The sequence below is a fragment of the Eulemur rufifrons genome, chromosome 30 (assembly GCF_041146395.1).
Source record: "Eulemur rufifrons isolate Redbay chromosome 30, OSU_ERuf_1, whole genome shotgun sequence".
In the NCBI taxonomy this organism is placed as follows: Eukaryota; Metazoa; Chordata; class Mammalia; order Primates; family Lemuridae; genus Eulemur; species Eulemur rufifrons.
The window spans coordinates 137,223,720-137,235,767 of record NC_091012.1 but is presented as its reverse complement, the minus strand read 5'-3'; the positions used below and the strand labels follow the sequence as shown (position 1 = coordinate 137,235,767).

General features: G+C 46.8%; 1 protein-coding gene across 2 annotated transcripts in view; it reads left to right on the top strand.

Moving 5' to 3' along the window:
- Positions 1-10,427, top strand: part of WWC3 (WWC family member 3) — a 120,022-nt gene extending 109,595 nt beyond the window's left edge. For both annotated transcript variants that reach the window (XM_069462849.1, XM_069462850.1), the window contains 5 exons: positions 418-582; positions 3,492-3,584; positions 5,641-5,868; positions 6,297-6,424; positions 7,775-10,427. In XM_069462849.1, the coding sequence (XP_069318950.1) occupies positions 418-582; positions 3,492-3,584; positions 5,641-5,868; positions 6,297-6,424; positions 7,775-7,841 (681 nt within the window). In that variant the 3' untranslated portion in view covers positions 7,842-10,427. The remainder of the gene's footprint in view (positions 1-417; positions 583-3,491; positions 3,585-5,640; positions 5,869-6,296; positions 6,425-7,774) is intronic.
- Positions 10,428-12,048: the final 1,621 nt, after the last annotated feature.

Sequence of the window (12,048 nt, the reverse complement as noted above, 5' to 3'; positions counted from 1 at the left end):
GCTGTGCTGAGAACAGAATGAGGAGCAGCGGGGTGTGGAATAGGGGAGACCAGTGAGACCCCCATGCACTGATCTGGGCGTGAGATGATGACGACTCAGGTGACGGGCTGCTGACAAGTGGTCAAAACCCACTTGATCTTGAACATAGAGCCATCAGGATTTGCTCTTGGACCAGAGATGGGGTGGGCAAAAGAGATCGGGAGTCAGGATGACACTAAGATGTTTTTCGCATGAACAGATGGAGAAGTAGAGATCCCCATGGGGGTGCTTTGGGGGGAATATCAGCGGTTCCATTCTGTATGTGTGACATGGGACACGCCAGTTAAACCTCCAAGTGGAAAAGTCAGACAGTGGTCCCCCCTGAGTTCAGTGCTCGTGTCACAGAAGCAGCCACAGTCATGGTGCTCTACTCCCTAGGTTGACAAGGAAACCAACACAGAAGATCTCTTCCCAGAAGCAGCAGCGAGTCTCCTGCAGGAGCGGCCCAGCCGCCGGGCCCGGGGGACCCCTTTTGTTCGGAGTAGCACGATTGTCCGATCTCAGACCTTCTCGCCTGGTGCACGAAGCCAGTATGTTTGCAGAGTAAGTTGGAATTCCTTTGGACCTGTCTGGAGCGTTTTCTTTTTTTATTCCCTTTGTTGTGTTTTCTCTTTTACTATTTATGCCAAAAGACACATGTACTCGCACAAATAACAGCAGCGAGTGAGCACCGGTGGCGCGTGGGATGAAACCGTGTTGTGCAGGCACCTCCTGCTCTCCCGCGCGCTCAGCAGATTCTGCGTTTCTTCAGGATTCCAGTTCACTTGCTCCCCGATTTTCAGTTTCGCAGATGTGCTGGCTCGTGGTCAGGAAGTGGGGTGAATTCTTTCTTCATCGGTCTAAGGAACAAGTCGAAACAGGGACTATGCTGAGCGGGCCGAGGTCTGGGGAGCCGGGTGCTCCGGGTGGTGAGGAGGCCTCACGTGCAGCTGAGGCGCTGGCAGGAGGGTGGGCGGCTGCCTGGGGGGCTCTGGGCGCTGAGGCAGGGGGCTCTCACCCACGTGTAAGTTCGCAGCCTGTGGATGAAGGTGGGAGACACTCAGAGGTTCTCGGCATTGGCTGCACCTTGCAGTCAGATCATGCTGGGGCCTCACCAAATACTGGTGCTGGGGGCCCACCCCAGAGATTTGCTATGGGTCACTGGGGGGCCTGGGCAGCAGAGCTTTTGGAAGCTCCAGATGGTTCTAACGTGGGAGAACCACCCAACCATCTAATGCAAAGTGGAGAACCCCAAGCAGGTGGAGGGGAGACCCGAGCCATGTGGTCATTAAAGGCAGGACAGCGTGGGGCAGGCTGGCCGACAGTGGCAGTGTGACAGCGATGGCACAGACTTGGACAGAGAGGGCCTGTAAGGATGACTGGCCATGATGCAGTGGCCTGGATGGGCTGTCTGGGTTGAGGGCAGCCTTGACCCCTCCTGCACCTCTGAACAGGGCTGTTGACGAAAGTGCCTGCCCTCGGATGGGGCTGCCAAGGGGCTGGCTCCCTTCGGGCACGGCGAACATCAGGTCATTGGAGCGAAAAAGCCCCTCAGACCCTCAGAGGAGACATTGGAATTACAGTTCAGGGGTCTCCAATCCCCACCCATCCCCGCCCTAGGTACGGTAATTGGCTAGGACACACGGAGCTCAGAAAGCTGTCGTGCTCACGGGCACGGGTTGCGACAGTGAGAGGCACAGACTGAAGGCAGCAGAGGGAGAGGTGTGGAGGGCGAGTTACGGAGATGGCAAGGTTCCAGTTCTCTCCCAGCGCGGTTGTGCGGATAGCTCTTATTGCCCCCAGTAACGGTGGTGACAGCACACGCAGAGTATTGCCAACCAGGGACGCTCACCCGAGCCTTGGTGTCCAGGGGGGCATTTTATGGGGTGTTGGTCACGGAGGCATGGTGGTGGCCTGCATGGCTCACCTCAGTTTACAGCCCCTCCAGAGATAGAGCTGATGGGCCAAGGTCCCCACCTAAATCACACTGTTAACCTAGACTGTGGGCCTGGCCCACGCCCCCCGGGTAAACCAAGACACTTACCAGGCATGACATTCCGGGGCCTTAGAGTTTGCCCCCAGGAGCCAGGCAAGGTGACCCCTTTACTGCACAGGTGTGAACAGCCACAGCTGGGGGCCTCGATGGCCTGAACTGCCCCTGTGCCATGTTCGAGAGACCCACTGCTGTTCTGACAGATCTGAAGTGTCCCTTCTGGCAGCTGCCCTGCTAGCACAAGGTCCAGTCCCTCCCACCCTGTCACACTTCAGCCCCGTGGAGGCTGATGCTGGAGTGAATGGCCGGATGTAGATGGAAATCCATCCCCTCGGCCCTCCTCATCCCAGGCTCTTGCCGAGCCACCAGGGCGTGGCTCACAGCTGCTTATTGAGGAGGGGACGGGAAAGAGGCCAGTGCTTTACTTACCCAGAGAGAGGTGGCAGGGTCCTGTGCTGTGCTCTGCACTTAGTGGCTGTGCTTTTAGAGGCCTCATTGTTTTTACGCATGTTTGTGTGAATGCGGGGCAGGGAACCTGCCGGGCCAGTGCATTTCCTGAGTGTGTCGGGTTAATTGGCCCGGAAAATGAGGCCAGGAGGAGAGGATGTTGGCTTTCACACAGGAACACACTGATCCTGAGGTGAGATCCTGCCACCAAATGAAGTCTGTAATGACTTGGTTCCCATAAAGAAGGCATTCTTTATTTTCCTTTTTAAAAGCAAACCTTGTACCTTGACTGACACAGTGACTCTTCGTGATGTCAGCTTGTCTTACTACCAGGAGTGAGTCTCTCTTTTTTGGAAAGCCATTTTTCGAGTTCTGGCCAAAGTCAGAAATATAGCAAATAAGAACCATTGATAAAAAGTGAAACATGGCCGGGCACGGTGGCTCACGCCTGTAATCCCAACACTTTTGGAGATAGGGGGATCATGTGTGGTCAGGAGTTCGAGACCAGCCTGGGCAACATAGTGAGACCCTGCCTCTGTAAAAAAATGTTTTAAAAATTAGCCAGGCATGGTGGCACGCACCTGTAGTTCCACCTACTCAGGAGGCTGAGGCAGGAGGATCACTTGAACCCAGGAGTTTGAGGCTGCAGTGAGGTACAATTGCACCACTGCACTCCAGCCTGGGTGACAGAGCAAGACCCTGTCTCTAAAAAAACAAAAAAAGTGAAATGTGCTGAGGGCAGCCGCACACACACGATACCAAATCGTAGTTGGTGTTCATAAAATGAAGATTTTGTTGACTTGATTAGCCTGGAAATGGGATGGAGGTTTTGTTTGTTTTTTGTTTTGTTTTTCATTTTACCTGAAACTCTTGTTTTAACTAGAACCCAAAGACCTTGTAAAAACACCAAAAGTCCTAAGTGTATTAGAGCGCCTGGGAAGGAGAAAGGAAATAATCCCATTCTGAGTGCACACAGGGAATGAATACTGAATTTCTGAGATATTGTTTCTCAACATCATTCTTTTTGGTGCAGCTCTATCGTAGTGACAGTGACAGTTCGACGCTGCCCCGGAAGACCCCCTTTGTCCGAAATACTTTGGAAAGACGAACTCTTCGCTACAAGCAGGTGTGTGCCATGTAAACGAATATGGAATCTATGTTTGCCCTAGGAGTTATTTTCACAAACTTTAAAAGATAATATTTTAGGCCGGGCGCGGTGGCTCACGCCTGTAATCCTAGCACTCTGGGAGGCCGAGGCGGGTGGATCGCTCAAGGTCAGGAGTTCGAGACCAGCCTGAGCAAGAGCGAGACCCCGTCTCTACTAAAAATAGAAAGAAATTATATGGACAACTAAAAATATATATATAGAAAAATTAGCCGGGCATAGTGGCGCATGCCTGTAGTCCCAGCTACTCGGGAGGCTGAGGCAGGAGGATCGCTTGAGCCCAGGAGTTTGAGGTTGCTGTGAGCTAGGCTGACGCCACGGCACTCACTCTAGCCTGGGCAACAAAGTGAGACTCTGTCTCAAAAAAAAAAAAAAAAAAAAAAAAGATAATATTTTAGGTAATGTTTATGGTCATATTAATTAAAAGGAAACATTTTAATTTACTTGTTAACAGATATGATGTTGTAATGTCACTAGTATTTCTTAAGATCATATCATGATTTCAGATAATTCATGATCTTTATATTCTTAAATGTAATAAGTAGTCAACCATGTCTATGTAACTGGCTCTTCTTTTTTCACAAAAGAGTATATGTGGTTTAGAAAAGTTGAGGTTTTTTTTAACATATAGCATTCTTCTACATAGGACTGCTCTGTGGTTTTTCGTTTTCTTTACTCACTACATTTTTTCCTCATGTCATGCTAGTTTATAAAGTTTTGGTGCTTTTAGTTTGTAAGCTAGTAGGTCCCTGTCTTTTCCAGGCATGGATCCTTTTGAACATGTATAGAAAAAAAAATCCAACATTTCCACGTGGTGGTTGTGCTCAGAGTAGCTGCTCGCTGAGAATTAGAAGCAAGTAAACAATTCAGCTACAAAAGTGTTTCTGACCAGCCACACTGTGGATGTTCTAGACTGGATCATTCTTGGCTGTGGGGCTGTCCTGTGTACCGTAGTGTGCCTAGCAGCACCACTGGCCTCAGCTCACTAGATGCCAGTGGCACCCCCCCCACACACCAGTTGGGACAACCAAGAATGTCTCTAGACATTGCCAAATGTCCTGTGGGGGCCAGATTGCCCCTGGTTGAGAACCACTGAGCTCTGCTATGAATTAAGCAACGTCTTAAAATGAATTCGAATTTGTTAAATGACAACCCATATTTGCATTTAAATTCTGTGTATGTGCAAGATAGTGTCGTGTGTGTAAAAAGCACAGTTATTCCGCCCACTGACCAGTGGTGCTGTGCTCATGGGCTGTGGCTGTGGCGTGGTGACTGCCCTCGCAGGGTTCTGTTCCCCACTGGATGGTAAGTGCTGCTCTCCGCTCCACGGACAAAAGTCCTTTCTCCTCTTGGGGCTTGTTTGAACATGGCATATTTGCTTACTTGAGGCTTATATGGGGAGGAAAGTTTTTTTTGACAGTTTGTGTGGGTACGTGTGTATACTTTTTAAACAGAAAATACTAATGGTTCATAACATGCTTTTTTCTCCTTGTACAGTAGATCATTAACATTTTTCCATGTCAATATACTTTTTCAACTTTTTACAATGGCTGCACTTTATGCTGGCATTATAATTTATTTAACCAGTGTCCTGTTATTATAGATTTAGGGTTTTTGTTTTCTGTCGTAAACCTTAATTGGGCCACTTCTCATGTTGACAGTTGTGCCTTTCAGATGCAAGTTTGCTTTAGACATATATTATCAAATGGTACTTCAGAAAAATGGGGCCATTTTTGAATCGGCCAGCCTCATATAAGAGCATCTACTGCTCCACACTTTTGCAAATACGTGGATCATCATTAAAAAAAACAGTTTGCTGTTATTAACCTTGATATTGAGCTAGAGATTTACATTCATCTTGCCCAAATCCAGGTGTTTCTCTAACCTTGGGCCATGCTTAGAGAAATACCTGTGCCTCACCTGTCTCCCATTTATTGGTTGCAGAAGAGCCTTCTCGAAGGCTGGGCCTGCCCTGCGTGGGGCCGGGGCGCGCACTCACGGCCTCTGTCTCCTGCAGTCCTGCAGGTCCTCCCTGGCCGAGCTTGTGGCCCGCACGTCCCTGGACCTGGAGCTGGATCTCCAGGCGTCGAGAACGAGGCAGAGGCAGCTGAACGAGGAGCTCTGTGCCCTTCGCGAGCTGAGGCAGCGGCTGGAGGACGCCCAGCTGCGAGGCCAGACCGACCTCCCGCACTGGGTGCTGCGGGACGAGCGCTTCCGCAGCCTGCTGAAGGAGGCCGAGAGGCAGGTGAGCGCCCAGCCTGCCTGCTCACAGCACGGCCTTTCGCCCAGTTGTGCGTGGGTTCCGAAGCGAGCGTCTCGGGTGATGAAATTGTAATTTGAATGGTCCAGGAACTTGTCTTATGGAGCCAGTGCTCTCCCTCTGTGGGCTGGGAGGGTGCTATTTGCAGTGGCACCCACATGTGCTTTGGGAGCTGGATGAAGGATGCACGGGCCCTCCTCATGCGGTGGGGGTAATGTCCTGGGTCCCAAGTCTGCCTCCAGCCACCCCTATCGTCCCTGGGAAGAATTCCCCATGGGGCTGGGTGAGGGCCCCTCCCTCCCCAACACTGACTGATTGGTTCTTCTGGGCTCTGGGACTGGGAGCAAACTCATTCATTCTTGCTTAAAAAATAGAAATAAAAATGTCTTATTCATGAAGTGTTGCCATTCCAGACACGGCAGACCAAACTCGACTACCATCAGGAACAGGCAGCGGAGAAGATGTTGAAGAAGGCCTCTAAGGAGATCTACCAGCTGCGGGGACAGAACAACAAAGAGCCCATCCCGGTGCAGACCTTCAGGTATGGGAGAGGGAGAGGCGCAGAGTTGTGCCGGCTCGCTTCTCACCGCTTTCTTCTCATTCCTGTACCTGTGCTGTGACAGCAAGTACAGGAAGTGTTGAAAAACCCATGGGAAGTCGAGAACAAAACAGGAGTCCTTGTAACCAGCATCCCCACTGCCAGTAGCATTTTCTCCTGATCTTGTTTTCTATGCACTTTTTTCATGTCACCTGTAATCATAATGTGCGTTCAGTTTTGCATTTAGCATTTTTAAATTAAAAGATCCCTTGTTGCAACATAATCCCTTATCTTGTTTGGCTGTGATGTTTCCTTTAGTAGATGCAATTTATTCAACTACTCTATTTTATAACATGCTGCTGCTTTCTAAATGTTTGCTTTTGTAAGTAACAGTGATTTACATACATATACATGTCACCTTTGCTTTTTAAATTAACTTTTGATTGAAGCAAAATCTATGTACAGCAAAGTGTGCTTATCATATATACATAGTCCAGCAAGTTGTCGAAAACTCAACGTGATGAGAATCGAACGTTCTCAGCACCCCCAGATTTCCCAGCACTCAGTGGTTATTTGAGTAACCACTGCCTTGAATTCTAATAGCATAGAGTATTTTTGCCTGTTTTTTTTTTATATGAGGGGATTTGCGTGGATATATCTGTATTCTTTTGTGTCTGAAAAATTAAGGTAGAATTCACATAGCATAAAATGTACCATTTTAAAGTGACAGTTCAGTAGCATTCGGTGCATTCACAATGTTATGCAAACACCACCTGTATCTAGTTCTAAAACATTTTCATCGCCCCAAAAGTAAACCTTATACCCATTAAGCAGTCCCTTTCCACTCCCCTTCCCCAGCTCTGGCAGCCACCAGTCTGCTTTCTGTCTCTAGGGATTTGCCTCTTCTGACTGTTTCGTATAAATGGGACCATACAGTACGTGGCCTTTTACATCTGGCTTCCTTCACTCGCAGAATGTTCTCAGTGTTCCTCCATGTCGTAGCATGTGTCAGTGCTTCACTCGTTTTTATGACTGAATAATATGTGCCTGACTTTTAGCCTTAATTTTTGTGTACCCTTAATATTCATATAGCTTCTCATTTATTAATAAAACAAATATTTCTGGAGCACCTGATATATACCAGGCACTGTTCTAGGCACTGGAGATAAACTCCTGCCCTTATGGGACTTCATAACCTATATTAAAATTTGGAGACTCTCTACAAACAGACGTGCTGTTGGGGATTTAAACTCTATCTGTTCTTTGATTAAGAAAAGTCATCACTGATGTGAGAGCTGACAGCTTTCGGTATCTTCAGACCTGCCACTAACCTGTAATTCTTTCCAATCCCAGGGAGAAGATAGCATTTTTTACACGACCAAGGATTAACATACCTCCTCTCCCAGCTGATGACGTTTGATGTAGTGCATTGTGCACATGAAGTATTTATCTGCCTGTTTATTTTCATGAAGTTCTTAGACTAGCTAAATTTGTCTTTAAAATATTTGTGCAAAGCTATTAATATACACATTTTGTAAAAAAAAAAAGAAAACCACATATATCTATACATATATATTTTATAATAGTGACGGCAACAAGGCTTGGTTTTTCCTTGTTGTGAAATCGACATCTCTGAAGACAGGTTATTTTATAAAAGATCAACTATCGTGTTAAGAATGTACAGTTTTTACGCTGTTTTATTTGACTTAAAGGCTGGAAGACAGAAACGAAGTGAGTTCAGGCAAATTCACTGTATTGTAATTTATTTATAGTACTTTTTTTTTTCCTTGAAGGAAAATACTGACTTTAAGATGTATTTTAAGGCTGAAATTTTGTTCTTCAGTATTTGTCATGCAGTAGAATGGAGCTTGGGGCCGGTTTTGTTTTTGACACCTGAAATGCAAACACTATGTGCTAAATTTGTCACTTGTATCAGTTTCTCATATGTGCATTTACCACGTATATTGTACACGTTCACTTTCTTCGTGTTATGTCAAAATGCCACCTGCAGCAGTTCGATCGTAGTTCACGAGCCTGTGTGCATTGCAGGGGCCAGTCTCCCGTGCGGACTGCACACCGACCGCTCCTCATTTCTGTGTTGTCTTCTGATGCCTCTTTCTGTGTCCCCCATGGGTCTGAAGCAGGCAACAGGGCCTGCATGTCCCAGGCTTCAGCCTGCCTGTGCGCGGTGGCTGTCCACGCTGCCCGTTCTCTGATCACGTGCAACCTGCTTCCTACCCTGATGGCAACAGACCAGGAGGGTGGTGGGGAACTCCTGCCATGCCACTCATGAAGGAAAGTGAAAAGGGAACTAGGAATGCCCGTTTGCAGTGACTCTGTGGACGAACATAGCAGTTACAACATAGACACGATCACCTTTGAAGGGGGAGGGAAGGACGTGGGTAACTGGAGTTACCCGGCGAGCAGTTGCAGGGGAGTATTTGATTTAAATGAGAACGCCCCCTGTGCTGCAGTCTACCCGATGTTCCTCAAGAAATCTGAGAACTAGCTCACGAGGAAAAAAAAAACCTTTTAATGTAATAAAAATATGCCATTATTCTTCTAAATGCCAAATGATATAAATATTTTGCCGAATACATATTTATTATCCATGAAATGCACTCTGCTTTATGACACCTCCCATGAGTGAACGTGGTGGGTCACAGGAAATGTCAAAGAAAACAGAACTCTCTCTTCCTGGGTCTTTCTTCCCTTGGAAATGTCCCTTTTAATCAGGTTTTTCCTCTCTCCCATCAGTCTATAACCTCCCCTTGTATAACCCACTTTCCTTTTTACATTTATTAAAAATGAATTTTGTAAAAGCATTTCATTGACACACGACCTATCACAGACAATGGAATTTGTCAGTGGTGGTAAGACTGAAAACTTTATGCTTTTCACAGCTTCTGTCTCTTGCTATGTATTTCTGCCTCTAGTCTCGCTTTTTTTCTTTTTTGCTTTTTTTTTTTTTTTTTTGGCCAATTCCTTCTTATATGTGCCCACCACAGAAGTAGATAGACAGCCTCAAAGTGTCCATGGGTTCTTACGTGCTGCGGAGCAGGCCCTCTGTCTAGGCCCCCAGCTGTTGAAACTTTCACCTCCAGCAAAGAACCCTTTCTCGCTGCACCCCAGGGTGTGCGGGGGACAGATTGTTTCTGCCTCTGGCGGGGCTCCTGGGCATGGTGCGAGCCCCTGGACTCGAGCCTGTGCCGAAGGCGACTCTCTAAGCCAGCTGGGGTCTTGAGGCACCTTTTCTGCCGAGCTCCTTCAAGTAGCAATGTGAGGAAAACCCACTGTGCCAGTACGGAAAGCCGCACACAAGTGTTTTCAAATCAGTTTCACTGCCCAGTTTATGCAGATTTCTGTTTGGAGTGCCCCCCTCCCTGTGCCACTAAGGTTTTTCTAGAAGAATCTCACCGCTGCCCCGGAAGAAGCAAAGGCAGCCCTGCTTTGGGGTCAGTCCGAGAGCATTGTGCTTGCCACCTTTCCCCTTTGCCTCTCCTGGCCCCTGCCCGTGTCTGCTCTGCAGCTGAGCACAGCCCTGGGAGGGAAAGGCAGTCGCGCCAGCAACGGTGGAGAGTGGCGGTCTGAGCGGTGCTTCTTGTTCCTGACAGTTCTGTAGCTTCTGTGTAGTTAAGACTGCCCCCCCCCCAATATCCCACACGCCAGAAAAGGGAAGTCCTATGGGCTTCAGGGGTGTTTTCATCTGAGGTTTAAATTTGGCCATCTAGTGGGCCTTGTAATGAAAATCCTGCCAGGTTCTACAGCAGTTCTGGTCCAGAAGCCATCAGAATTCTGCCCCTAGGGTTCTTCAGAAACAGTACTGCATGTAAAAGACGATTTGGCTTTCACTTCACCGAGTCTCTGAATTGTCAGGCTTTGGTTGATAAACGCAGAAATAAGTAACCTTCTGTTGTGGGAATAAGTTATAATCAGTATTCATCTCTTTGTTTTTGTCACTGTTCTCTCTAATTGTGTCATTTGTATTGTTTGAAAGTATTTCTTCTATAAAATTAAACTAACTTGCCTTAAGAACAGAGTGGAAATGTGTGTTTTGTGGAAAGAATGTTTAATTATGGAGACTTAAATATGTAAAACATATTTTATTTATTTATCGTTTTTGAGACAATGTCTTGCTCTATCGCCCAGGCTGGAGTGCAGTGGCGTCATCATAGCTCACAGCAACCTCAAACTCCTGGGCCAAGCGATCCTTCTGCCTCAGCTTCCCGAGTAGCTGGGACTATAGTCATGTGCCAACACTCCCTGCTAAGTTTTAAAAATGTTTTAATAGAGATGGGGGTCTTGCTATGTTGTCCAGGCTGGTCTTGAACTCCTGGCTTCAAGTGATCCTCCCATTTCAGCCTCCCAAAGTGCTGGGATTACAGGCGTGGGCCACTGTGCCCAGTCAAAACCATGTACTTCTTAAATATGAAGACCAGAGGTATCAAATCAGAGAGAATATTAAAATGAACGCACATGCAACCCTCCCCCAGCTTCAAATGGCCAATCTTGTTTCCTCTATACCTCCACCCACTTCCCCTTCTTGTGACTTCAAGCGAATCCCATACACTTTATCATTTCATCCTTCAATACCTCAGTATATATTGGTAAAAGAGAAAAACGTATGCACAATGTCCTCATCACATCTTAGCATTTAATTCTTTACTGGTACTAAATATCCAAGGTATACTTTTCCAATTTTTAGTCCTTTGAACAGAATCTAAATCCCACTTATTAGGATTTCTTTATGTTTTTTTGGTAACAACTTTCTTGAGATATAATTCACTGGTTTTTAGTATGTTCAGAGTTGTACAAATATCACCACAATCAATTTTGGAACATTCTCAATATCCCCAAAAGATGCCCCCGTACCCATTAGCTGCCACTCCCCATTCCTCCATCCCCGTCACAGCCATGTGACCAGACGTGTCTGACCTGGAATTGGTCATTTCCCCTGGGCCACCTGGTTTCTTGGTGCTGGGGGTACTCATTGCTACTGGCTTGGTCATTGTTTTTTAGACCTTTTCTTTTTTTTTTGAGACAAGGTCTCGCTGTTGCCCAGGCTGGCATGCAGTGTGGTTTGATCACAGCTCACTGCAGCCTCACACCCCAGGGCTCCAGTGATCCTCCTGCTTCAGCTTCCTGAGTAACTGGAACTACAGGTACGCACCAACACGCCTGGCTAATTTGTTTATTTTTTGTAGAGACAGGTCTCACTATGTTGCTCAGGCCGGTCTCGAACTCCTGGCCTCAGGGAATCCTCCTGCCTTGGTCTCCCAAAGTGCTGCAATTGCACCTTGCCAGACCTTTTCAATGGAAAGAGTTAGACAATATTTTAAGGAGAAAATGGATGATAGAATATCACATAATTACTCATTTGCTTAATCCCATAACACACACGTACACAAGAGTTTCAGAATAGCAATATAAACAGTACCACCACCAATATACTGTAATTACTGGAAAACTATTGAAATTTTTGTTAGTTATTTCAGTCCTTAAGGTTTATCTCACTAGGAATGTGCGGTCAAATTACTGTGATGTAAAGTAACTTGGAATATTTCCTTTCTGTGTGGTTAAGCAACCAACGTGTGTTTCACTTTATTTTGGATTCTTATGGATTGATC